The sequence below is a fragment of the Sceloporus undulatus genome, chromosome 8 (assembly GCF_019175285.1).
Source record: "Sceloporus undulatus isolate JIND9_A2432 ecotype Alabama chromosome 8, SceUnd_v1.1, whole genome shotgun sequence".
Taxonomy (NCBI): domain Eukaryota; kingdom Metazoa; phylum Chordata; class Lepidosauria; order Squamata; family Phrynosomatidae; genus Sceloporus; species Sceloporus undulatus.
In genome coordinates, this window is record NC_056529.1 from 1,746,019 (window position 1) to 1,771,196 (window position 25,178).

General features: G+C 54.3%; 2 protein-coding genes across 8 annotated transcripts in view; one reads left to right on the top strand and one right to left on the bottom strand.

The window, feature by feature from the left end:
* Positions 1-18,332, bottom strand: ST3GAL2 (ST3 beta-galactoside alpha-2,3-sialyltransferase 2). Of its 3 annotated transcripts, none has more exons than XM_042480857.1 (7): positions 18,308-18,332; positions 7,844-9,260; positions 6,943-7,136; positions 5,603-5,782; positions 5,073-5,118; positions 4,235-4,354; positions 1-4,141 (listed from the first exon to the last, which is right to left on the bottom strand). In XM_042480857.1, exons 2-7 carry the CDS (start codon positions 8,180-8,182, stop codon positions 3,968-3,970), a joined length of 1,053 nt encoding a protein of 350 aa, XP_042336791.1. In that variant the 5' UTR covers positions 8,183-9,260; positions 18,308-18,332; the 3' UTR covers positions 1-3,967. The 3 variants fall into 3 exon arrangements, with proteins under 3 accessions (XP_042336791.1, XP_042336789.1, XP_042336788.1); XM_042480855.1 differs by lacking the exon at positions 18,308-18,332 and adding an exon at positions 17,782-17,917; XM_042480854.1 differs by lacking the exon at positions 18,308-18,332 and adding an exon at positions 12,626-13,806.
* The window catches only part of FCSK (fucose kinase), a 19,836-nt gene continuing 12,673 nt past the window's right edge, over positions 18,016-25,178 (top strand). For 2 of the 5 annotated variants that reach the window (XR_006105165.1, XM_042480845.1), the window contains exons 1-7: positions 18,017-18,399; positions 19,657-19,772; positions 19,975-20,126; positions 20,334-20,384; positions 20,859-20,984; positions 21,715-21,787; positions 22,099-22,196. Coding sequence is in view for 4 of the 5 variants with exons in the window: in XM_042480845.1 (XP_042336779.1) it covers positions 19,694-19,772; positions 19,975-20,126; positions 20,334-20,384; positions 20,859-20,984; positions 21,715-21,787; positions 22,099-22,196 (579 nt within the window). In the remaining variant the exon portion in view is untranslated. Of the gene's footprint in view, positions 18,400-19,235; positions 19,400-19,656; positions 19,773-19,974; positions 20,127-20,333; positions 20,385-20,858; positions 20,985-21,714; positions 21,788-22,098; positions 22,197-25,178 lie in introns of all 5 variants that reach the window. The other 3 variants (XM_042480843.1, XM_042480844.1, XM_042480841.1) reach the window with 3 other exon arrangements.

Sequence of the window (25,178 nt, forward strand, 5' to 3'; positions counted from 1 at the left end):
TAAAAGGAAAAAGGTAGAGGTTTTATTTTATACAACCAAACACAAAATAAATCTAATTTTCCCCAACTGTAGCCGGTGAAGTCAAAAAGTACAAAAGGGGTTGGGGGGAGTAGCGCAAGTGCACATAATACTGATAGTAACAGGGGGAGGGGGCGGCCAGAGGTGCAGGCTGCTTGTCTGCAAGGGGAAGGTGACCCCAAGTCCATCCCACCCCCCATGCCATAAGAGTATCCCCCCAAAGAAGGCAGCGGCGGCCAGAGGCTCAGAGGAGCAGCTGCAGGAGAACAGGCCTTGGCATGGCTTTGGCCCACAGAGGAGGAGAAGGGCAGCTGGAAGAAGGCACCCCGTTCTTTGGAGCTTAGGAAGCGGCAGGAAGGTTTGGCAAGCAGCTCCTTCAGACACCCGGGCACCCAGGGCTTGGCCTTTCATTGCTGGGCATTACAGAAGGGGCCAGGAGGCTCCCCTCACCCTCACAATTGCCCCTCTCGGTGTGGCACGGGGCCAGGTTTTTTTGCCAGAGTGGCTCCCTCTCAGCCCAAACCCAGCCATTGAGACCTTCCTCCGTGGCTCTCAGGGACCACCTTCCTGCGTCTCGCCCCGGAGGGTGGGCTCCCCATCCTTCCAGTTGACCCCTCGCCTGGAAGGATGCTCAGAAGGGACAGAGAGACACAGCAGGTGACAAAACCACTAACCAAGGGCACGGAGCCAAATTAAGGCACCCCTTCCAGGTGCCCCCCCCCCCAACACAAACAGCAGCCCAGGCCCTCTGTGCAAATGCTCTCCTGCTCTGACAGTGCCTTGCCCTCCAGAAAAGGTTGCATGGCAGACCCTTCAATACATGGGGTCCTGTGGGGAGGACAGAAGCGAGACCCAGCCAGGAGTGCCCAACCTCCAGAACGCCTCTCCCCAACAGCAAGTCCCCTCTTTTCCTGTCCCAGATGGAGCCCACTTTGCCCACCTTTTCTTGCCCCCAGCCTCTGCAGCCCCCCAAGCTTCCCCAGAGGCAACCTTTCACTCAATAGCAATAGCAAGTACATTTCTATATCGCTTATGAGTGCACTTCAGCACTCCCTAAATGGTTTACAATGTGTAAGCAAATTGCCCCCCACAAGCTGGGTACTAATTTTAGTGACCCCAGAAGGATGGCAGGCTGAGTTGCCACTGAGCCCCCGGCTGGGATTGAACTCACAACACTGCCACCCAACTGCCTACCTCCTTGCTCTCCATCTGCACTCCTGCAAGGATGGAAAGGGCAACTCATGCACCAGAAAGAGAGAAAAGTCGTGGTGTTTCTTTTCATCTCCAAGCCCCACTGCGCAGTGGGCACCTTCTGCTGATCGGGCACTGGCCCTGTTGTTGCGGAAGGAAAGATGGCCACCTGCTGTTCCTGCCCTGGTGGCTCCACTGCAAAGAGAAGGAGCTCTGCTGGGCTGCTAAGTCAGAAGCTTAGGGGCAGGAGAACTGCCAGCACTTGACCACATCGGATGCCACCTGACCCTTTTTCACACATAAAGATCCCTGCCCTCCATGCAATATGCCCAAGAGAGCAGCAGAAAGGGAAACTGAGGAAGGAGGGGCTGCCCAAACTGCAGAGACGGAGATGGGGGTCCAGGAGATAGAGAGAGGAGAAGCTCCCAGAGAGCAAAACCAAGCCCACCTTCAGAGCCCAAGGCAGCCAAGAGCCTTGCCCCAGTCACCCTTCAATGCCCAGACGTCTGGAGGCAGAAAAAGCAGGTCAGGTGGGGGACGAGATGAAGCTGCCCACGCCTACGGCAATCACAGGAACGTAGCCTGAGAATGGCACAAAATGACAGCTCAATGCCATTCTAAATACACTGACTCATTTTGAACATCTGATCAAACATGCAACTACAAAAGACTGACCAGCCGTCCGACTAGAGGCCATTAGCAGAGCATTTGGAGAGCGGGTTTTGTAGCTGAAATCAAGAAAATGGCTCTCGAGTCTCTGGCACCGATCCTCACGCAAAGACAGGTATGTGGCGGCCTTCTCTTATGGTTCATCCCAGCTGAAGGAAGGAAGGAAGGAAGGAAGGAAGGAAGGGGCATGAAACACTAAGTCACCATGAGGACCCCCCCCCCCGTCTCAAACTCCCTCATTCTAGATAATTTAACAACAGGAAAAGGGGAATATGTATTCAATACTGTTTGGCATGATTGCACTTTTGAAGGGGAAAAGAGCCCTTCACCCAATCTGGTCCTTCTGTATCCCAAAACTATGTACCCAAAAGCACCAAAGAAGTCAATCCCTTTGCCATCTTCTCCCCTCAAAGCCCCAAAGGAAAGGACCCCCCTCCATGGCCAACTTCTCTGGACCCTCTTTCTCCCCAGAGAAGTGCCAGGAATGCAAAAGAAAAGACCAACACAGAAAGGCCCCAAAGGAAAATGGCACCCATCTGTGCAATTCTAACAGCTTCTCTTCAGCATCTCAGGAAAACCTGGTCATCAAAAATGTAATAGAAGACATTGGACATAAATTCTGGAAGGCAAGGGGGAGGGGGAGCTGGGGACTGCCAGATCCTACCCCAAAGAGACCCTTGTTCTTTCTCTTTGCCAAAAGGCAGCCCTGACTTGGCCTCAGTTCCCTCTGCTGGGGAACCCAGAGAGAGATGCCAACGGCTGGAGATGCCAAGGGCTGCCCTTGCGAACTCTCTGCAAACTCCCTACTGGACTCCTGGAGCTCTCCAAGGGGCAAGACCAAGGACCAAAAGGGGGGAAAAGGGATTAGTAAACCTGCTCTGGAGTCATAGAATCATAGAGTTGGAAGAGACCCCAAGGGCCATTCAGTCCAACCCCATTCTGCCATGCAGGAACTCTCAGTCAAAGAATCCCCGACAGATGGCCATCCAGCCTCTGCTTAAAGACCTCCAAAGAAGGAGACTCCACCACACTCTGAGGGAGTCCAGCAGCTCTTCGTCTTTCTGAAGAATAACATGTGAGAAGAGGGAAGAAAAAAGATGGAGGGTAGGAACAAGCATCCCTGGACTTGGAGCGGGCTCATGGGAAATGGTGTGCCATGGCAGGGGACCATCCTGGCTACTCCAACCTCAGGAAGGTGGGAAGGAGTGAGAGAGAGAGAAAGGGAGGGAAAGCCACAAGGTCCAACCACCTGAGTGCCTTCGGCATGCATCACCCATCCCCATGCATACATTCAGGCCTTATAACAAGGCAGGGGAGGTTGCCCATTCCTCAGCCCCACTGGCCACCTGCTCAGCCCAGGGCAAAGAAAGGCCAGTGTCCACCTGCCGCCTGGCCACTGTCCATCCTCTCACCCACAGAAGCCCAGAGAAGAGAGGAAGTGCAGAAGGGAAAGAGCCTTCTCCAACATCTTCTGGAGTTCCAACAAATGGAAAACCAAAGACAATCCCACACCACTCTCTGCTTTTTTAAGCAGGAAAATACAAAAAGGAGAGTCAAAAGGGACTTCTCTGGGCAACTGCCACTTATCAAAGGAAAGTTGATTGTAGTTGCCGATACTGTTTGCTTTCTTTTAAAAAAAGGTCTCTTGAGATGTAAGTGCTTCTTGAAGCAGTCAAGCTCAGCTGGGAGCGCCCAAGAAAGCCCACCAGGCCTTTGGGAATCCATCCCCGAAAGTGGAGAAACTCTCAGCCGCCACCTGCAGGGTCTCCTTCCTCCTCCAGCCACCGCTGACTGCCTCCTCGTGTCCTCCTGGACGGCACCTTCCTTTGGCAAAAGGAAAGGGGACCTTGAAAGCACAGCCCCCTGAGGCAAGCGCCTCTTCTGCTGGTAGACCACCTCAGTCCGAACCCGGCCACATGCCCCCCTTCCTGTCCTCTTTCAGCTGAACCTCTTCCCAAAGCCCTGCATCCCCCATGCTCCTCGGGGCAGAGGGGAAACCCCGCTCTCAGCCACTGGTGAGGAGGAAGGAGAGCCCACCCCGCAGGCCCCTCAGATCCAGGCCAAAGCTGGGAACTGGAGTGCTGGAGGGTCAGTTGCCACGGTAAACGTCTATCTTGTTGGTCTTCTCCAGGACATCGACCAAGTGGGCCTCGAAGTCGGCGTCGTGGACCCCAGTCTTCCGGAACTCCCCCGCGTAGCGATTGTTCTCCCAGTAATGGTGCCAATTGCCCCGGCTGTCGGCCCCAAAGCCAAAGACATTCACCTGTGAATGCCACAAAAAGGGAAAAGATGTTTGCTGAACAGAGACCTCCTTCTGGTGATTTCAACAACAACTGCAACCAGAACCAATGCTGACCTCGTCACAGACGTGTAATGCAAAGAAGAGCACCAGCATTCCCGTAGACGGGTATCGTCCGTGATGCTCCGTCCATCGGTCGTGGATGTATTTGAAGAAAGCAGGATTGTAGATTTGAACCTAAAGGAGGAGGGAGAAGGCAGCGTAAGCCACGACCCTTTTCTGTGTCCATCTGCCCACAGAGCGGGGGCAACTTTCGACCTCCAGTTCAGGAGGGACAGTCTGGCTTGCAAACTATGGAGACACCTGACTGCAGACCTTTCCTCCTCTGATATATAACCAGTTCTTTGAGTTGTCTGGGGCCAATGATGCCAGTTGTTGGTCTGGCAGAGCTGTTCCAAAGGCTACCACAAAGTGGCACAATTGCTCTTTCAACGCCATTTTGAAACATTCTGATGGCTGGCTCCTAACTGTCTTAACCTTTTATTGGTCTGGTTCTGTTGTTTCTCTGTTTTGTTTGTAGATCAACTTTCTGGAACCACTTTGGCTGAAAGGCAGCACAGAATGATCCAAGTAAAGGAACATGGAATCATTTTTACAACCCAGAGACACAAAATGCCCCAGACCAATCAATCAACCTCCATGGGGCTGGGATGCTCCCCAGAGTCAGTTCCACTCCATGGATGGGTGGAAGGGCCTTTCGCAGCCTGGCGCCTTGCCCTGCCACCCTCTTTTATGGAACCAAAAGCAGGTGGGTACTGCAGCCCCTTGACCTGGAAGCCAGAGGAGCCATGCAAGAGTAAGGGGCACCCTTTACAACAGCTCCCACCCGGCCACCCCGCTTCCAACCCCACTTCCAACCCAGGCGCCGGAAGCACCAAGCAGGGACCAGCCTTACCCTCTCTTTGTCCACCCGAAGGAAGGGCTTCACGGGGGCATAGGTGCTGGAAGGAAGAGAGGAGAGGGAATGAGACACCCTTCTTCCCCAGGGACTTTCAAGGGAACCATGGATTTCAGGGGGGAAAGGGGGGTGACTGGGAACCAAGCAATCGAGCAGCACCCCCAAAAATGGGCTATTTTAGCAGGAACCTCTAGGAATCACTCCCTGGGTTTCATGCCCACTCCCGGTCAATGGCCATGTGCTGAACTCGCCGGATTCCCATAAAGTAAATGCTTGCTCCCTGCTTTTAAAAAGATCATTTGGCCTCCCCATTTTGGCAAAGGACCCCCTTGAGATTTGGGGATCTCCCTAAGGCGCTGCTAAGCTGCTTGCCCTTCAGTGCCCTTTGCTTCTTGCATCTGGAAAGTGACGGGGGGGGGGGGGTCCTTGTGTTTTCTCCAACGAAGACCCATGAGCAGGGAAAAATCTTGTGTTCCCCCCCCCCCCTCCACACCCCCCCCCCCCGCTACTGGTGCCCCAAGACGTACAACCGGATCTGGCCGGTGGAGAGGGCACTGGCGATCCACAGCAGGTCCAGGGCTTTGAAGGGCACAAGGACAAAGCTGACATTCGCAGGCAGGTTTTTGGCACTTTCTGGGTACATGAAGTGATGGGTGGTCCTGCTCCCGACGTCCGCCTCAAAGCCCACCGTGGGAGCCTGGTTCATTCTGCAGGGAAGGAAGAAGTGCTTGGTCACTGCCCCGGGTGTGATGCCCATCCAACCCCCCCAAGGACAAATGGGTCTGCCAAGGGGCAAGCCCCCTTCTTCCTCTCCCCCTGGTCCCTTGGGCCCAGGCCTTGGCTGACCACACAATGGAGGGCACCACTTCCCAATGGTCCTTTCAGGGCCACTCTTATCAGCTCAGAATAAGCCAGACCCCCTTTTCTGTCCTGCTAAATTGACCTGCTTGGTGTTCTCCCCAATCTCATCATTTCTCTAAGGAACTTTGTTAATTAGACCATGATGCGACTGTCCTAATTTTGACCCTCCAAAGACTATTTACTCTCTCTCTTGCTTCTTAAAATGACTTTGCTTTGTAAAAGTATTCTCCCCAGCTGCCAGATCTCCCCATGTCCTACATCCAGTGACTTCTTGATGTGAGGCACGGGGCTGGAGGCCATGCTGCTTCTTTCTATTTTTGCCCCAAACTTATATTAAGTCCCCCATGATATTTTCATTAGCAAACTGATCAGATGTGGAAAAGATGTGGATACTTGTCAGCTGGATCCACATCTGCTTGGAAAACTGCGTCCAAAGAGTCATCATCTATGGCTGTGCCTGAAACCGGAAGAAATCTCTAGCAGATTGTCTCTAGCAGTGTTCTGTCTTGGGGCCAAGGCTCTTCGGTATTTTTATCAATGACTTAGATGATGGGTTAGAGGGAATTCTTATTAAGTCAAAATTGGGAGGGGCAGCTAACACATTAAAAGATAGGAGTAGAGTTATATAAGACTGTGATAAATTAGAAAATTGGATCGAAAGTAATAGAATAGACTGAAACTCAGCTAAGACAAATACAAAATTCTTTATCTAGGCCACAAAACCCAAATGCACAGGTATCAGAAAGCAGCAATCTCAGGTTCTTTTTCTCTGTTCAGTCAAGAACCCCCATCTGATACCAAGAGGGGAGGCTGACCCATAGGAAAGGACCTCAAAGACACCCTGGCCACCTCCCTCACACATCGGAGCTGAAGACGGCATGGATAACATCCACCTGCCTTCCAGGACCACATGGCCAGTGGGCTGCCAGCTCCCCCATGGCAATGCCAGAGCCAACCGCCAACCCTTGCCCAGCCCTTCCTCGCTACCGACTTCTCGCTCACTCACCGCATGACAAAGTCGTGTCCATTGATCTCCCTGCCATAGCCGGAACCCCGCAGGTTACCCGAGTTGCCAACCACAGCACAGCGCCGGCACTGCTGGGGGGTCCGCAACCGGTAGGGGTTCTCCCCAGGGACAATCTGGAAGAGTTTGCTCAGGACCTCGTTCAGGTTGTGGGACTTGAACTGGGGCTGTAGCATCTGGGGAGGAAGGAGGAACCGGTCTGAGCAGAGCCAGGAGCATGCCATGCGCTCTCCTACTCTCAAATCCCTTGAAACGTTGCCAGAGGTTGCAGGGGTTCCTCTTCTTTTTTACAAAAAGCAGCAAAGCAAAGGGAAATGTATGCTCTGGACAAATCTGCACTAGCTCCCTGAAACCTGTTTAAATCCCTCAGCTCCCTCTCCAGAGGCCAGTGTGTCTCCTTTGCTCCAACATGCTGCATCTCTTTTGGGGCAAAGGCTCAGCACCTGGAAGGCCTCCTTTAATGTTGGGAGCCATGGCTGAACAAACCCAGGCTGCATCTAACCCTGGCCTTTGCAGAGAAGTTAGAAAGGCAGACCCCAAACTCCTTGTTCTACAGTTAAATGGCAGGATACAAGCTTTTAAAAATAATTAACTAATGAAACTAATGGCCCTGGGTAGATTTTGAAGAAAGCACACTTACATACCAATAATCACCAAATTCGTTACTGTTTTAAAATGGCTCACATTTTGCAGAGGAGGGAATATGCGAGTTCAGCATCCTTCTGCAAAACAAGCTACTTGGCCTAATATAATCCTAGAGGGTCAACTAATACTCTCTGTGGAGGTGTGCTGTTTTGTCCCTGGGCCGGATGGCAGCCAGCTACATCCCCCCTTGGCCTGAGGAGACCCCTTCTGGACCCTGCCCCTCTGCCCCCAGACTGACCATCCACCACCTCTGGACATCCAGGGGCAGCTCCATATTCTCCCTGGTCCAGACGGGAGAGATGCGGCTGTCGTAGCGGCCGTCAAACCATGCGGAGTCGCTGGAGCCCACCTGGCAGCGGTGGCAGGCACAGTTTTTGACAAAGAGTCCCTCCTTGCTGAGGCGCTGCATGCCGGCATAACTGGGCACCAGCTTCACCCTGTGGATGCCTCCGCCAGTGCCCAGGCTGCCAGGGTCCAGGTAGGCGATGCTGTGGTGGGAACAGGTGAAGAGCAGGGACATAGCAAAGAGCAGCAGGAAGGCCGTGGAGAGGAACCAGAAGCGCAGGGAAAACTTCATGGTGGGCAGTGAGGGAAAAGAAGAAGTGAGGAGGGAGGCACACCTGGGCCCAGAGTCTCTGCCACAGAAGTGGGAGAAAAGGGGGTGCAGGGCAGGGTAATGGCTGGGAAGGAAAGGACTGGGGCCCTGCAGAGTCCCAGGGAGGGTGCAGAGACCGGCTCTCCAACAGCAACCGGCGTCAGGCGCTAGAGACAGAGCAATTCAGGCAATTTTCCAGGCAATATTCTGTTGGGCTTTGCCTACATTCATCCGGGGGCACGCATCCACTCCCCCAGGAAATCTCAGCCTTTTGCAAATTCTGCAGGGGAAGACCAGGAGGAGCCTGTAGTTCTTGCTGGCACAGGCCAGCCTTCTTTTTAGAGTCCAAGAAAACCACCCTCAAAGGTTTCTCCCTTCCCGGCCAGGCAAGTCCATTGTCGTCGTTGTCACTATCACCATCATCGTTGTCCTTCTTGGAGGGAAATCTACCAAAGCGGAGGGTGAGGATGCCATGGCCCCTTCTGCCCCTGGGCCCAGGCCTCACCACCCGCCCTCGGCTCGGACAGAGCGGGGGCACCCGGCCATTTGCAGCCGCTGCTGTCTCTCAGAGCAACGATGTCCTCCTCGGGGCGCTTTGGGAGAGGGATCCCCATGCCGCGGCCTCCCTGGCGCAAAGCCGGTGGCTGCCACCTCTGCAGTCTCTCATCATCGTAAAGCCCCACTTGCGAGAAGGGGCTCTGCTTCCTGTTGCCTAGGAGACAGCTGCGCACATCTGTATCTGGCGTGTGGGGTGGGCAGCTGGCACTCGGGTGGCCCTCCCCACTCCCTCCTGCGTGCTCCCCCTCCGCCTGCCTGGCTGCTGCATGCATGCATGCATACGCTGCACGCAAGTGCGCAGGCTCAGTCTCTGCACAGGCTCAGCCTTGCAGCAGGAGCAGCAGACTCTGCCGTTTGGCGCCTGCCAGGCCCAGAGCCACAGCCTGGCTCCTTCTCAGCCGTCACTGTTGCCTCCTCTGCTGCCGCCGCATTTGGCTCTCACATAATCCCTCTCTGCTTGCCGCTGGCCCAGGGAAGAAGACAGTCCTGCAGCGATCAAGTCCTAAAAGGGCAGAGAAAGAGGCCCATCAGCATGGCACTGTCTGAGGAAGAGCACAGAGGGGGCCCATGTGCCCCAGAGGGCAGTGCCAGACAAAGGAAAAGGGGAGGCTGGCCTCTGGCTTGGTCTGGTAAGAGAGACCCCCACCCGCCTCCAAGGCAGCTGCCTCCAGCTGCAGCCACAAGACCCTCCTCTTTGGCAGCTGGCAGGAAGCAGCGATTGCAAAACCCAGACGGGGGTCTTCCTCTCCCACCGGAAACAGCAGCACAAAGCGATGGGAGCGAATGGGGGAGGCCAGGGGCTGGAGGCCAGCCAGAGCTCAGCCTCTGCTGCCAGCTTTTATAGTCTGTGACTCCCAATGGCGGGTCCCAGTCCCCAGCCCTTCTGCACCAAGGCTTTTGCTCCCATGATTTGGAAAGAACATGTTTCCAAAGGTGGAGCTGCTGCAATGAGTTCCTGGTGGGAAGGAACAAAGATCAGTGCAGGACAAGGTTATGTTTTGAAAGTAAGGTCAAGCCTGGGAATGATGCTCCTCTTGTGGCTTAAAGCAACATTTTGGGAGCCAGTTTCCCAGGAATATTCCAGATTCGACCCCATCCCTTTTGTTAACGCTAGCCCCCAGCCTCAAGCAATGAGCAATGCAAAACATTCCATTTTCAATCTCAGCATGTAACAGTTTTGGGGAAAGAATCAAAGTTAATAATAATTAGCAGTAACAACGAGCAGTATAACAAAATTAACTTCCCATGCCCTGCTAGCTCCCTTCTCAGTGCTTCCAGCGCCAGAGCCTTTCCTCCTCTCAAAGCACCCCTCCTTTGAACAGGTTGCTCCCCTCCGCCAGAACCAGCATTATTTTGGGGATTCCCTGGAAATCTGGGTGATCTGGATCCTGAGGGGAGGCAATGGCCAATCTTCTCTGAAGAGGTATTGCTAAGAAAAATCCCTGATAGAGTTGCCTTTTGTTGTGGTGGTTTTGTGCCTTCAATTCATTTCCAACTAATGCCAACCCTAGCAGGGGATGGCAATGGCAAACCTCCTCTGAACAAATCTTGCCCCAAAACCCCATGGTAGGTTTGCTTTAGTCACCCAGTGGGCCTCCAGGACCAAGTGCAGATTCGAACCCTGGTCTCCAGAGTCCGAGGCCAACACTCGAACCATTGCAACACACTGGCTCTCTCCAGAAGCCTACAGATCTAGACAGGCCCCTGGACTTGGCTCTGTCTTGCTGGCCTTGCTTCCTGGCCGCATTTCCAGCTGAGTCCCACTAACTGGAGGCAAGACCTTCCCTGGCCTCAGGTGTCTCCTCTCCCTAACAACATCCCTGCAGTTTCCTCCTGAAATATGTCTGTGAGGACAAGCAAAACAAGGAGAAAAGGGCCCACAGGACAGAACCGTTTCCAAAAATCCCACACAAGAGTGACGCTCTGTCCACCTCTGGTCAGCCGCACAAGAGATGTGCATGCCAAGACCTCCAGAATCCAAAGAAGGAACACTAGCAGCTCCTCCATCCCATCCCAAACATCTCAAAATAATTGCATTGACATATAGCTGCAAAGACAGCTTCTTACAAACTCTGGAGAAACAAGATGACCCTCTCCCAAACAAGAAACCCCCCATCTCCCACTCTCTTCCCAGACAGGCAGACAGACATACGCACCATGGAAGGGAAAGGAAGGGCTGGAGAAGATGGAGCTCCAGACCCTCTGGACCACACCACGGCCCCCATTCACCTACCCTTTCCTCAGCATAAAGGGCTTAATACCCAGCCCAGTCAAATGCCACTTTAAATGTATGCAAGATCTCTGTGGGGACCAAAACACTGCCAGGTTCTCCACCTAGAATGAATTGCCTCCGGCAACGGAAGCAAAGAACATGGCGTTCAAACCGTTCGGTGTCTTGCAAAGGGAGGCACTTTGCATTTCCCAAGGCGAGTCGCAGAGCCCTGACTGTTTGTATACATATTACATTTCTATCCTGTCTTTTCTCTCGAACATGGCTAGCCTCTTTGACCACCGGTTTGAAAGAAAAGACAGGATATACCTCAGGTCAAGTTTCCCTCATCTGGAATGCCAAAGTCCAAAATATTCCAAAATCCAAAATTGTCCACATGTGAGTCTAAGAGAGTTACAGCTTTGCTTTCTGATGGCTCAATGTACACAAACTTGATTTCATGCACAACACTATTTTAAAACATTGTATATAAAATTACTTCCAGGGAATGTGTATAAGGTGCATATGAAACATAAATGCGTTTGGGGTTTATTTAGATTTGGGTCCCATCTCCAAGATATCTCATACATATGCAAATACTGTGTTACAAAATCTGGAAAAAAAAACCCAAACCCCAAAGGCTTCTGCTGCCAAGCATTTTGGATAAGGGAGACTCAACCTGTAATTTAAAACATGAACAAATCCAAGCAAACCAGGTGAAAGAGGGCAAAGGGAAAAGAACTTCTTGGGAGCAGACACCCAAAAGCATCATCTGAAAAGCTGGCGGTGGGGATCTCCCAGCAAGGCATTCTGCAGCAAATGCAGCTCCAGAACTTTGGGTTGTGCAACTGGAATCAGTTATGCAAACTCAGAAGTTTCATTTGCCTACCACATACAGAGATAGAAAGAGAAAGAATGCACCAAGGAAAAAGGAGGAATTGCCAGCTCTCTGCCTGTCAAGACTTGCGATGGAAAATTCAGATGTTCCAGCCAGGCCAGAGGAGAGGAGCTGCAGGCGGCTCTGGAGTAGGACTGGGAAGCTCTTGCAAAGGTTCCCAGCAACTCCTTGCTTCTCCAAAACCTGTCCTTGCAGGAATCCTCAGTCCCACCCAAGAGGCCACGATCCCCACTTGTCAACCACAGCCCATCGTCCCCTAAGAGCTCTTGTTCCCAACCTTTCCCAACTTGCCATGAAAACAGAACAAGTGAGCAACAGAAATGGCGGCAACATCTGATTTATTTTTTTTTAAAAACCCATGAGTATCAAAAGAATAAATAAAAAGGTTGGTGCACCAGGAAGGCTGAGGTGCTTATTACTGGCATCTCTTCAATGACGTGCCACAAGGCTTTCCTGCTTTGTCAGCAGTAGAATAGCAGAGCCACCAGGAAAACCACAGCAAAAAAGCCCGTTCTCAAGTTGGTTTCCCAGCTAGAAGCAGCCAAACCGGTCTTCTCTCCGAAGACCTCTCCAGCGTATGCTCCATGCGAGGAATTGGCTCCCCTTATCATGTGCATGTGGGGATGGGGGCCGCTGGGGCACAGATGTCACTGGGCTGTTCATCCCAGCAGTTGCAATCCTCCAATCCCTGGCGGATGGCACAGACCTTGCCCGTCTTGTTGATGCAATGGCCTGTGACTCTGTGGCACAAACCTTTCACCTTGTCATCGCAATGTCACAGTTCTTCCCCTCTTTTATCATGGCGACCCATTTTCCCTGGGCCAGAAACCACCTCCTGAAGCCTCCTTCTCTCTTCCGGGACCAGCCTGGGCTGCTATCAGATCGGAGCATCTCTCTGCCCATCTCCTGCCCGCCTTCCCTTGGCAAGCACTCAGTCACCCAGACAAGGCAGCAGGCGGAGGCTGATAACCCAGACCCAGCAGCGTGTCACAACAGCGCAAAAGACGCGCGAAGATTTCAGCCGGCGGGAGCCTCCCAGCCCCATCTCCCTGGAAGAGACGCTGCTGGCAGGCTGAGCCAAAGCTGGAGAAGAAACCACCCAAGAAACCCCTCCTGATACTGTCTGGCAAGGGCCTTTCAAGACTGGAAGGGCGAGAGCTGCGCATGCATGTGCATCCGCACAACCCCTGGCACATGTGTGGCACACACAATCTGGGAACAAGGCTATGAAAAAAAGGGGGGGGGAGGAATACAGGAAGATTTTCCAGCCAGAAAGATGTGGAGGTTCAAACGTGACGCACGGCTGAAATGGCGCTCCCAGGCCTCCAAAGAGGATTCTTGCTCTTACTTCTCTTCCTGTTAACTGACTCGGCTACAGCTTCAGGGGGGGCTGAAATGGGGGGTCAGTCAAAAAAAAAAAGGGATGACCCCCCAATCTATTGGGGGTCTTTGACTGTGTATACCTGCATGGCAGGGGGCTGGACTGGATGGCCCTCGAGGGAGGTCTCTTCCAACTCTAGGACTCTGGATTTGCTGTTGGAGGGGACTGAGCTGCCCAGGAGGCCTCTGTCAGGAAGGCAATGGCAGCAGCAGCAGCAGCCTCCCAGGGAAGCATGTGTTTAACGGATGGAGGGAGGCCATGGCAGACAACAAAGGCCCTTTTCTTTCATAATAGCTGGACTGAGGGACAAAACAAAGGCTGCCTCCCCCACACTCTCCAGGGCTGTCCAACTGTCCAAGGGCTTGGAGAGGCTCTCGGCAGCCAGAGCCTTCTCCTCACAGAGGAAGATCCTTTCCACTCGAAGCCAAGGGCAGAAACCCCAGCTCCATCTTGAGAGAACTCAGGCTGATGGGAGTCACAGTCCAGCAGCAACGGCTGGGCCAGTGGCTGAAGAGGGCAATGGAAGCTGCCCTTGGGTTCATGTGCTTCTGGCATTCTTCTGGGTTTCGACCCACCTCTCATAAGCGCCAATGTTCATCGCTTGTTGCTTCCTCTGCAAGGAGCGTTTGGGCCAGAGGTGGCCACTACCTAAGTGCAGTCGGAGGGCGAGGGATGCTGGGAGCTGCCATCCACCAATATCTGGCGGGAGGGTCTGTGGCCCTTTCTTGACAGAGGCTCCTGGGGTCAGTGCAAAGGGCCCCCAGTGCCCCTCTGCAGCCTTTCTCAGATCTTCTGTTGCAGATCTCCTGCATGGCAGCTTACACTTAATGCGGCTGAGACAGTAAGCCCTTCTCCCAGCTGAAGGCCCCGACTTTCACTGCTTCCCTTTCCTTCCCTTTCTGCCTCCACCCAAAATATCCCCAGCGCCAGCAGAGCCAAGCAAAGGTCCAGCAGCGGTTCCTTACCCCAAAACCTGGAAGGGCCAAGGGGCACTTAAGGAAGGCAGCATGCAGCATGCAAGTGCGCACTCGCTGTACTCATTTTTGGTGACACAGAAATCTCCCTCTGTTGCGCCACCAGCCCCTTTAGCCCACTCCTAAAGGAAGCTAAAGGAAGGGGGAAGCGTTGAAGGAGAACACACCCGAGGCAACAAACAAAGATTACACAAAGGAGGAAGCCCGGTCCTATGCCTGCCTGCGCATGGGAGCCTCCCTGAGTGGATCATCTGCCAAGAGCCCAGACAATGGCCATTCATCCGGATGCTTCTCTGAGGTCTCTGGAAAGCTGCATGTTCAGAGAGTGGATGCAACAACACTTGACTTCCAGCTTTCATGGAAGAAGCCCAAGTCCTTGAAGCTGCTGAGGAAGGTCTCAAACACACCTCCTCTCTCTTTCTCTCTGCCCCATCCACTGCCTTTCTTTCTTTTTGGGGGGAGGTCACTCTTTCCTCCATAGCCAAAGCAATCCAAATTCAGGGCTGCACCCCAAGGACAAACCAGTCTTGTTTGGGTTTTTAAAGAGTAATGCCCAGAAAGGTACTTACTGGCACAATTAAATCTTGCTCCCTTGGCTCCTACATGCAACACATACAAAGTCTCCCTCCATTGAAATCCCTGCCAGGAAAGGCCCCCCAGAGCCTTGCGATCAAACCCAGCTCTTTCCCCCCATTTGGCAAAAACACAGCCCCCATCAGAACCAACAGCAGGGAAGGTACAGGTGTGCCGTTCTCTGACACTTTCCCCCTCCCTAAACCTCAAAACATGTACAAATGGCAGGAGGAGCACCAGTTGGCTCCCAGCACTGAGTGGGCAGATCCCATTCTCTGGCCAAACTGAGCCCAGAGCCTGCCTTGACAAGCTATCCCCATTCATTCGGGGATAAGAGAGGGTCCAGTTTGGACGTCAGCTTCGCCCCAGAGAAACACGATTAGGATCCATTTGGTTCCCCCAGACCAGGCTGCCTGGGAACAATGGCCTCAACCCTGAATGATGGCTTCAGTGCATCCATCCTCATTTCATCCCCAACTGGTTTCTGCAAGAATAAACTGTGGGGGAGAACATCTCTGAAAACCTTGAGGAACACTATGTGTTCTGTGCATGTCTGAGTAAGAGAGAGAAAGAGAGAGAGTAGAAAGGCAATACATAAATAAAGGTTACACTGGACATGCAAGAAGGGCAGCAGTTCCTCGAAAGGCAGAGGGAAGGGTTCCCCGTTGCCCTAAAAGGGGCTGCTCTGGCCATCCATGTCGAGGCTACATTCAGAAATGGGATACGCAACCCGAAGGGGAGAGAGAGAGAGAGAGCCAGGCAGCCCCAGCAGAGCAAAGCCAAGGGTTAGATTGGTGCCATGCGAGATATTTGGGTGGGCATCACATCAGAACATGCATAGCCAGCTTTTTTAAAACCAAGCCGTTTTTGAGATGGGATCCTATCTGGACAATGCCTTCCCAATGCTGCCTCTCTCTCTTTCCTCTCAAGCGCTCTCTCTCTTTTTCTGAAATGGGGGGCGGAGGGGTGGGGAGGAGGAGGAGAGATGCAAGGAAGGGATTTGTGGATGTCCAGAGTGCCCTCAAGCCCTTTGCCAGCAAAGCCACTCCAGCCGGCTGCTGGCCATCTGGCCACGTGACGCGGTGGTGGGCCTTGGCTCGCATTCCCTGGCATGCCTGGCAGCATGTCTGCTTCCCACTCAGGAAACGCTGGGCAAAGAAGCAGCTCCCTTAAAACCCCACATGCGTGTGCAAATGCACACTCTCACACACACACATACCCACTGCAACACTTGAAGTTCAGCTACTGCTGAACAATCCCTGGTGCATCCGCTGTTTCTAGGATTTTGCTGTCCCAGAAAGAGCTGCCTCAAGGGCCCTGAACAATTAAACCTTTTGCAGGAAGGAAGGAGGGATGGATGGAGGGGAAGGGGGGACTCAGAAAGGAGCGACGAGCGTTTGGAAGGTTGCTCTGTGTCAAGACCCAGAAACAAATGGTCCATCGCAGCCTCTAGAGCTAATTTTAGATGGTTACGAAAGCCTTTTCTGAACCCAAGTGAAAAACCTCTCCTGGGGCTGAGGAGGCATCCGCTGCTCCAAGCGTTGCTGCTGCCAGTGCAGCCAGGTCTTGCCCCAAGAGACCGAATTGGGCCCAGCTCTCCAAGGGGTGAGCATAGGAGGGCAAAGGGGGGAAAGGGCGGCTTGCCTTTGCAAAGGTCCCCGCATTTCCCATTATTCCCACTTCTTTCCCAAGATGCGGAAGCACCAAGGCCAGACCCAGGCCACCCCAAGGGAAGGAAGGGTCCTAGGCCAAGGGCAGCCATCCCCAAACCTTGGTATTCCTTGGGCTGCTTTCTCTGCAGACATGCTTCATTCTGAGATCATTTTAACTGACTTGGCTCAATGCTAGGTCTGCTCCACTCATGACCCCACAACAAACTCCAACTCCCAGCATTCCATAGCCTTGAGCCAGACAGAGTTAAAGCGGTGCCAAGCCAGGTTATTTCTCCAGTGTGGATGCAGCTTTGGTTTGGAGCAGGCTGAGGTTTTTAAAAAGCCAGGCAATGACTTCAAGGGTTTTCCCCTAATGTGACCCCGGCAGAATCGCCCACAGAGGATCAGGCGCCTGTTTGTTCCCTTGCTGCCTCTTGCAAAGCCCCGACTGGCCGTTGCATGGGAAGGCGCGGGGGCCCATTGGGCCTCGAAAGGCAGAGGCAAGGGTTCCCCGTTGCCCTAAAAGGGGCTGCTCTGGCCATTCATGTCGAGGCTACATTCAGAAATGGGATACGCAACCCAAAGGGGAGAGAGAGAGAGAGCCAGGCAGCCCAGTGGCCACTCAGGCATTTCGGAGAAGCCCCTTGTTTGGATCCCAGTCCACAAGGCAGGAGGAGGAGGAGGGAAGGCTGCCACAGCCAGCCAGGATCTTGGGCAGCCTCTGCATCGGCCCTGCTCCGGGGGACTGCAGCTGCCAGCACTCCTCCACGCCGGATGTGCCTCTAGGGGGATGATGGGAGCTGCAGTCCTCATTCGGACTCCCACCTTCATTCCAACCCTTGGGCAGCCCTGCAGCCATTTCTCTGGGCAGGGGGGCTTCTCTTCCAGCCAAAGGGAGGGAGGGATGGAGGGAAAGAAGGATGGAGAGAGAGAAGGATGGAGGGGGGCGGCCTCCCTTCCCTTCCCTGGAAAGGGCCCCCCGCCCCTCAAACGAATCTCCCCCCATTGAATCTGGCCCCAGGGAGGCACAGCGTCCCCCTCGAGAGAGAGAGAGGAGGGGGTTTGGGCTGGGGAGGGGCAGCCGGGCACTGCCCCCCCTCCAGGTCCTGGAGGAGAAGGAGGGAGGGAGGCAGGGGTCCCTCTGCGCATGCTCAGGAGGAGCCCCGGGGAGCCAGGAGGGGGCGATGGGGGCGGGGCGATGGGGGCCAGGAGGGCAGGCAGGTAGCCCCCATCTCCCCCGGGGCTTCCCCCTCTAAATGGAGGCCATTTGGGGAGCCCTCCTGGACAGGAGGAGGAGATGGGGGTCGGAGGGAGGCTGTGAGGGCCTCCTTCTTACCGGGAGGGGGGCTCCTTGGTGGCCCGGAGGCTTCCGTGGCTTCGCCTTCCTCTCCTCCTCCTCCTTCGGGGAGGATGGCTGAGACAGACTGGAGGAGGAGGAGGAGGAGGAGGACCAGCCCAGCAGCCCCTCCCCCTTCGGAGGCCACGCCCCTCCCCCGCCGGGCGCCCCCCCAAACACCCCCCGCCCCCCCCGGAAAGAGACCCCCCCAAGGGCCTGCCCTCCTCTTCTTCCCTCTCGCGCAGCGGAGCCCAGGGCCAGGGAGGGGGTAGGGCCAGGGAAGCGGAGGAGGAGCCCAAGGTCCAGGAGGGATGCGGGGGCCAGGGGCACCAATGGGGGGGTGACCCCCGCCTCCCTCTTGGTCCTCCTAGGGATGGAGGACTTCCTCCCGGACGGGGGAAGGAGGGGGCGCTGAGTCTTTAGGGCTTCAGCTGCGGAGTGGGCTTTGCAGTCCAGATAGAAGGGGGGCTGGGGGCAGGGCGCGGGGCTTCCTGGGAAATGGAGTCCCCCGCCCCGCCCCTTTTACCTGCCAGGCAGAGAGGAGGGACTACGTTTCCCAGGATGCAACGGCGTTAAAGGCCCCGCGAGGCGGAAGCGGCTCTGAGGCTGAGGCTGGAGGTAACAAGGGAGTCTGGGGACCTTTGGGCAGCATCCGCACTGGAGACATAACCCAATTTGGCACCGCTTTAACTCTTTGTCTGGCTCAAGGCTATGGAATTCTGGGAGTTGGAGTTTGTTGTGGGCCCGGAGCGGAGCTTAAGGAAGGAAGGCCCCACAACATACTCCAACTCCCAGAATTCCATAGCCTTTGAGCCAGGGAGGCAGTTAAAGCGGTACCAAACCGGGTTATCTCTCCAGTGTGGATGCATCCTTTGTCTGGAAGAAGGGAGGCTGGGGAAGCGTGGCTCCCTTGGACTGCAACGCCCAGCATCCCCAGCCCTTTCGTCATCTGTGACGTCACCCTCCCTCCTCCCCGGAGCGGATGTTGGCTGCCACAATGTAACGCCCCCTTCTTCCGGTGGGCTGCATCCGGTGACTAGTCCCAGGGCTTCCATCCTTGGCAAGTTTCCCAGCAGAGTCAGCGGGGATTTGTCAGCTTTGCCTTCCTCTGAGGCTGAGAGAGTGTGACTTCTTGCCCAGAGTCACCCGCAGGATTCGAACCCGGCTCTCCAGAGCCATGGCCCAGGACTGAAAGCACTGAAGGGGGCTGGGTTATTGTTAAATCAGGGAAGAAAGGGAGAGCCAAGGGCCCCTTCCAAGTGTGTCCACACTGCAGGAATAATATAGTTTGGCCCCACATTGACCCCATCCCAACAGAATCCTGGGAGTGCAGTTTGGTGAGTCACTCCTGACCAGAGAAGGCTAAAGACCTGGGGAAACTACAGATCCCAGGATTCCAAGGACAGAGAGACAGCACAGAACGTGGTGTCAAACTGCATTATTTATTTCCGCAGTGCGTACACCCCTTGGCTGTATCTGCTTGTCTTGTGGGATTTCTAGCTTGGTGAGACACCGTGCCCTTTGGAAATCCCAGGATGCCCTAGGATGGGGCTACAGCCCTTAAAGTGGTGTCAAACTGGTATTTCTGCAGTTGTGCGGACGCACCCAAAGAGGCAAGGGGTGTGGGGGGGGGGGCTGGGAGGCCCCCTGCCCCCAGAGCCTCCTTGTTCTGCTGGAGGTCCAGAGGGGAGGCCAGATTGGGGTCCTGCACCCCCCACCCCTGTTGCTTTGTGAGCAGTCACGTCTCCTTTAAGACCCAGGGCTGCTTTGATGGCTCTCTCTGCTATCTGTGGAGGGACCCAGCCACCCCATCTTGCTTGAGGGGCTCTTGACTAATCTCCCTCCTTCTCCCCCTTGGCTGCTTCTTCCCTGCAGACCCAGCGGGACGGAGGGGAGCCCTTACTTTGCAGCCATGGCTGGTGAAGAGGTTGACTGGACAGTGGTGGTCCTCACCTGCCAACACAAGGACAGTGTCTCTGCCTTCCAGAAAGGTAAGGGTGGGGGCTGTGTGGCCCTCCTGGCCCTGCGGAGGCCAAGCCAGGAGTCCGGGCTGGAGATGCGGGCAAGAAGCAACAGCCATGGGGGGGGGGGGGGGGCTTTGTGGCTTCCTATCTATTATAATTGCCTGAAGCTGGAGGTCCTCCCCCGCTCTGCCCATGTGTGGTGACAGACCCTCTCGTCATGTGCTCACAGAGCTGGAGGTGCGCCGTGCACGGGGCTTCCTGGGACGGAACCCCATCCTGCTGACGGTCGAAGACCCCAAGGTCCAGGTGGGCAGTGGAGGAGCCACCCTCAACGCTCTGCTGGTGGCGGCCGAACACCTGAGTGCACGGGCTGGACACACGGTGAGTCTGTGAGGGGCTGAGTTGAGAAGACCCCAGACCCTCCTTTCAGCCTTGGTTGAGGAGTCACGCCCCCCCCGACTTGTAAACAAGGCCAACATTGTATTTTGGGGGCGAGGGGGCACCATGCCACAGGGCTGCGCCAAGGAGGAGGTCTTCTGCCTGCCACTCTCACCCCTTTCTCTTGCTAAGAGCTGCCCTCCATTTCAGGTGGTCACGTCTGACGTCTTGCAGGACGCCTGGATTCTTATTCTGCACATGGTGAGTTGGGGGGTCAGGGCTTGTTTCAGGCCAAGGGGGGGGGGGTCTGGCTGGATCCCCTCCTTGAACAGGATCAGGCCCCCAGGAGGCACAGGACGGAGGTCCCCCAGAGTTCAAGATTTGTTTCTTGAAATGTGTCCTGCTGTATATTGCAAGAATTCAGGGAGGCCTGCAAATCAAATACTGTAACCTTAAAACATTTTAACATGATATAAAACAGTAAAGGATCGTTTAAACTGTTGGAAAGCATGTTAAGCATTTTAACAGTTTAAAAGATGTGAAAGGGGTTTAAAGCCACATACTGGTAATACAGTTGTTAGACCCACCTCAAACTTTGGTTAAAAGCCATATTAAGAAGCGTTGTCAGAAGCCAGTGGGGCTTCTAAGGGGCAGTTGTTGTGCCATGGCCGAGGAGGCCCCGCTCCGTGTTGTGGTCCACTGTTTCCTTGGCCCACCTGTTACCTGTCCTGCCAGGGCCGGGACTTCTCCTTTGACGACTGCAGCCGGGCCTTCACCTGCCTCCCCCTGGAAGACCCTTCTGCCCCCGTGGAGGCACTCACCTGCAACCTGGACAACCTCTTGGCCACTTTGACGCAGCAGGTCAGTGCGGAGGGTCCCAGTTATGGGCTGTTCTCAGCGGGGTGGGAAAAGGTGGACCGGTCACCTTTCCTTGGACGAATGTCCCATGCCTCATGTCAAACAGGATGACCCTGCCGGGCTCTATGGAGCCAGGTGGCTTTGCAGAAGTGGGGCTGGTGGTTGTGGGGCCAGAAAGCCAGGATGTGGGGAACAGTAGGCTCAGGGTAGCTCCCCCCCCCCGCCATTCCCAGGGCCTGGCTGCCCTGCATCAGCATCTCTGTGCTTCTGTGGTCTTGCTGTTTCTTCTTTCAAAAATCTGCATTTAAGCTAGTCTGAAAATTTACTGGTCGCAGCACAAGAGTCTTGAGTCATCCAGGTTTTGCTAAAGACAAATTAGACTAAAAATGAAAACCAGGGTGTCTCTGTTGAGGTTTGGAGTCATCCACAGTTCACTCAAGAGATATCTCTGGTCCTGAACCAGCCGTTCTCTTTTGAAATGGTGCGTGTGGAAAAAAAGTGAGAGAGAAGCAGGGATGGAGTGAGGAGCACAGCAGCAGCCATGGCCAGCGATGTGGGGGATGATGGTGGTGATGTTGGAGAGGCAGACATGGCTGGATCCCCCAACCTCCTTCCTGGGAACCCTTCCATGGAAGCCCACCTTGCTGTTGGCTCCCGTTTTGGAGGACTGCACCGCAGGGGACTTCCCAGACAGCTCAGGCCCATCCCCATAATCTGTTGCGTCTCTTTCCAGGTCTGCAGGGGCTCCCCGCCTGGCGTCTGGGTTTGCAGCACCGATATGCTTCTCACGGTGCCCAGTGTGCCCAGTAAGTGTGCCTTACAGGCGCATGAAGGGTGTGGGAAGGCAATGGTGGACGGATGGGGAAGGGGGCCTCTTCCAAGGATTGTCTGGAACCTGCCCCAATTGGGCTTAATCTGGATTTAGCCTGGATTTTCATGCACCCCTTCCTTATTTTTGTGCAGCTCTGTGATCACCCTTATTTACAGGCAATAAAGAGAGGGCAGAAACTTATTGGCAGGACAGGGAGAGTGGCAGCTGGTGGTGGGGGGCTTATATATGGGGGGAGGCCAGGAGGATATGGGCACTGATGAAAACCTATGCTTCCTTCTTTTCTAGAAATTGACTGGCATGGATTCCAGGGGGCTAGAGTCATTGCTGTGCCTGGCAGCGTCTCCTATGCAAGCCGGCATGGGGTCTACCTGGCTGATGATCAGGTAAGCAGGTGTCACCAGCTTGCCAGGGGCAGCTGTTCTCACTGCAGCCAGCCCCCACCCCAAAAAACATTTAGACTGCAACAAAATGTTGCAGCATGGCTCACTTCCACTTGCAGCACTCTTGTTCTTTTCCTAGCAGACAGGGTCCTAACCTCCTGGGTTAAGCTCCTCCTATTCGCTCTTGTAGGCAGGGACAATAAACAAAAGACCGGCCCCTATATAGGGAGGAGCTAAGCCCCCTGGGCCCCAGTCTTGTTCCTGCCTAAGCTCCTAGCAGGATGTGTCTCTTCGAGCCAGCAAAATTTTTCCTTTCTCTGAAAGCGGTTTGAGAGTTTTCTTGGCCTTCCCTTCTTCTCCTCTCTCCTGCCTTTCCCCCCTCCTTTGGTGGCTATGGCAGAGGACCCCAAGAGCACTGGCTAAGGGTCATCCTTAGCTTAGGCTTCCTTAGCTCAGGGTCTGCCAGCTCAACAGAGGGAGCTGGCTTCAGAGGAAGAACCATTGGGATGTGTTTGCTGTTGCTCTGCAGCTTCTCTTCATTTCTCTTGCTGCCTTGGAAGCATGAAGAAAGACTTAATGTGGCAAGGGCTCCCAGGATTGGAGACAGGTCTTAGCTGTGCCAATGACTCTCCCTCTCCAAAGCTGCCCCCTTTCATGGTGGGAGCACAGGAGATTTCTGCAAACAGCATTGCAGCACATGGGAACTGTGGGAACAGATGGTGAGGAGTTTCCCCTCCATGCCTCTGTTTCTCCACATAACCTCTGCCCAGCCTGTTTAAGGCCAGGGATCAGTGAGGAAACTGGCCAGAAGTCATGGAAACTTCCCTTCTCAGCATCTCTGCTCAGCCCATTTGGGCCAGAGTTCAGAGGACAGGCCAGCCAAAAGCCATGGCAAAGGATTTCTCTGCATCACCTCTGCACAGCCTGAAACAGGGCCAAGGTCAGAGAGGCAAGCCAGCCAGAAGACACAGGAGAAGAGGTGAGTACCAGGGGCCCTCTAGCCAGCAAGGAACCTTTGCCAGATCTAATACCCTCGCTCAGGGCAGGTATTGCCATGAGGCCTCTGCCATGGCCATTGCAGGCACTATGCCTAGCATAAGGTTTGGGACTCTGCCAGGAGGGCAGATGGGGGCATAAACCCTTGGTCTCCCCCTTCCTTCTCATCTCTGGCCCCAATGGCACCCAGGACCCCAAAAGGTGTGGGGGATCCTTTTGCAGACTGGGAAACACATGGCGGTGTTGCCAGGGCTCCTGCACATTCATTTTGAATTCTTATAATGAGATGGTGTGTAAGGAAGCAGAGGACTCCTCCTTTGTTGTACAGCCACATGGCTGTAAAGGAAGCTGGACCTGGCCCAGCAGGAGCTGAAGCTTCCGACTCTAAAATGGTCTTTTTTGGCTGCCTCAGAGCATCCCACAAAAAAGCACAAAATGGCTTCATGTCCTCCCCAGAGAGAGCATGGCCTCTGCCACCCACTTCTAAACACAGGCTGGAGGGCTATCTATCGGGTATGCTTTGATTGAGAGTTCCTGCATGGCAGAATGGGGTTGGACTGGATGGCCCTTGGGGTCTCCTCCAACCCAAGGATTCTATGAGAGAGCACATGGATACAAATCCTCCTGTGTTCCCTCCCCAAAAATTACAACAACAAAAAGGGGGAAACCACTTGTGGATATCATGGGTGGAGAGTTCCCTTCACCCCCAATTGTGTTTGGCTGCCCCAAACTATAGCACTCTTGAGGGAGCAGCTTGAGCGCTTGGCCTCTCCTTTCCATCAGAGATTATCCTTTTTCAGGACACAGACATACAGTGGTACCCCGGGTTACGAATATAATTCGTTCCGCGGCGCCGTTCGTAACCCGAAAGATTTCGCAACCCGAAAAAGCCATAGCCGCTAGCGCTGAAAGCCGCGATTTCATGCGAAAAAGCACCGAAAAGCACCAAAATTTTTTTCGTAAGCCGGAAAAAAAAAACGTAACCCGAAACAGTTTTTTCCTATTTAATTTTTTCGTATCCCGGAAATTTTGTAACGCGGTGATTTCGTATCCCAGGGTACCACTGTACTTCAGGTAAATGTAGAGCCATGTCCCACAGCAGCCCCTCTGCCCTTCCCAGCTACCTATGCAAGTGGGAAGGGAGTTGATGACCAAGCCAGCTTCTGTCGTGCAGCCAGGTTACTATAAGCCTGCCTGAGATTAAAAGGGCTAAGCTGTAAACCCCAGCTTGAAGTTGGGGCTGTTTTAAACATAAATAAAACAAAATGCCCTGTGAATAGCAGAATGTCTGCTATCACATTGGTTCTGCTCCATAAGAGAGTGGATAGAATGGCAGCCATCCTCCCATTAAGAGGCTGTTGAGGGGCGTTTCCAACAGGGCCCAGCCCTCCAGACATCGTTTTCCATCTTGGGACGTGAACACGGTCTTAAAGGAGCTGACGGTTGGGCCGAGCAAGTCCCTTCAGGAGGCCTTCCTCTAACACCTCTCCCTCAAGGTCATCTTCCTCACAGCCATTACTTCCGCCAGATGGGTGTCAGAGCTGGGGCCCTGTCGGTACATAAGGACTTGTGTATTTTTAAGCCAGTCTCATTGTGCCTTCGTCCAGACCCTACCTTCCTGCCTAGGGTCAACTCAGCCTTTCAGGTATCGCAGGACATTCTCCTGCCTTCATTCTGCCCCGATCCTAAGAAGGACTTGGAAACGACCTGGCACACATTGGATGTGCGCAGAGCCCTCAAAATATATATCAAGAGGACTTCAACCTTAAGGTCATCTGAGATGTTGTTCATTTCCTTTCTCAAGGGCTCTTTGGGGTGCAAGGTATCTGCCTTGATTCTGACTAGGTGGATCAGGTCTTGTATTCAAGAGAGCTACCGAACTCTTGATCTCACTCCACCCGAGGGGTTGATGGCGCACTCAACCAGGAGTGCATCTGCCTCTGCGGCCCTGGCCACTAGCGCCTCCCTGTCAGGCATTTGCAGGGCGGC

What these genes read in the sequence shown, in the direction of transcription:
- ST3GAL2 (XM_042480857.1), bottom strand. Translation starts at nt 8,182, where the DNA reads ATGAAGTTTTCCCTGCGCTTCTGGTTCCTCTCCACGGCCTTCCTGCTG. An exon ending in TCCACCGGCCAGATCCGGTT is followed by an intron (nt 5,119 to 5,602) that starts GTACGTCTTGGG and finishes TCTTCCTTCCAG; the next exon opens with CACCTATGCCCCCGTGAAGC. An exon ending in TTCGGGTGGACAAAGAGAGG is followed by an intron (nt 4,355 to 5,072) that starts GTAAGGCTGGTC and finishes CTCCTCCTTTAG; the next exon opens with GTTCAAATCTACAATCCTGC.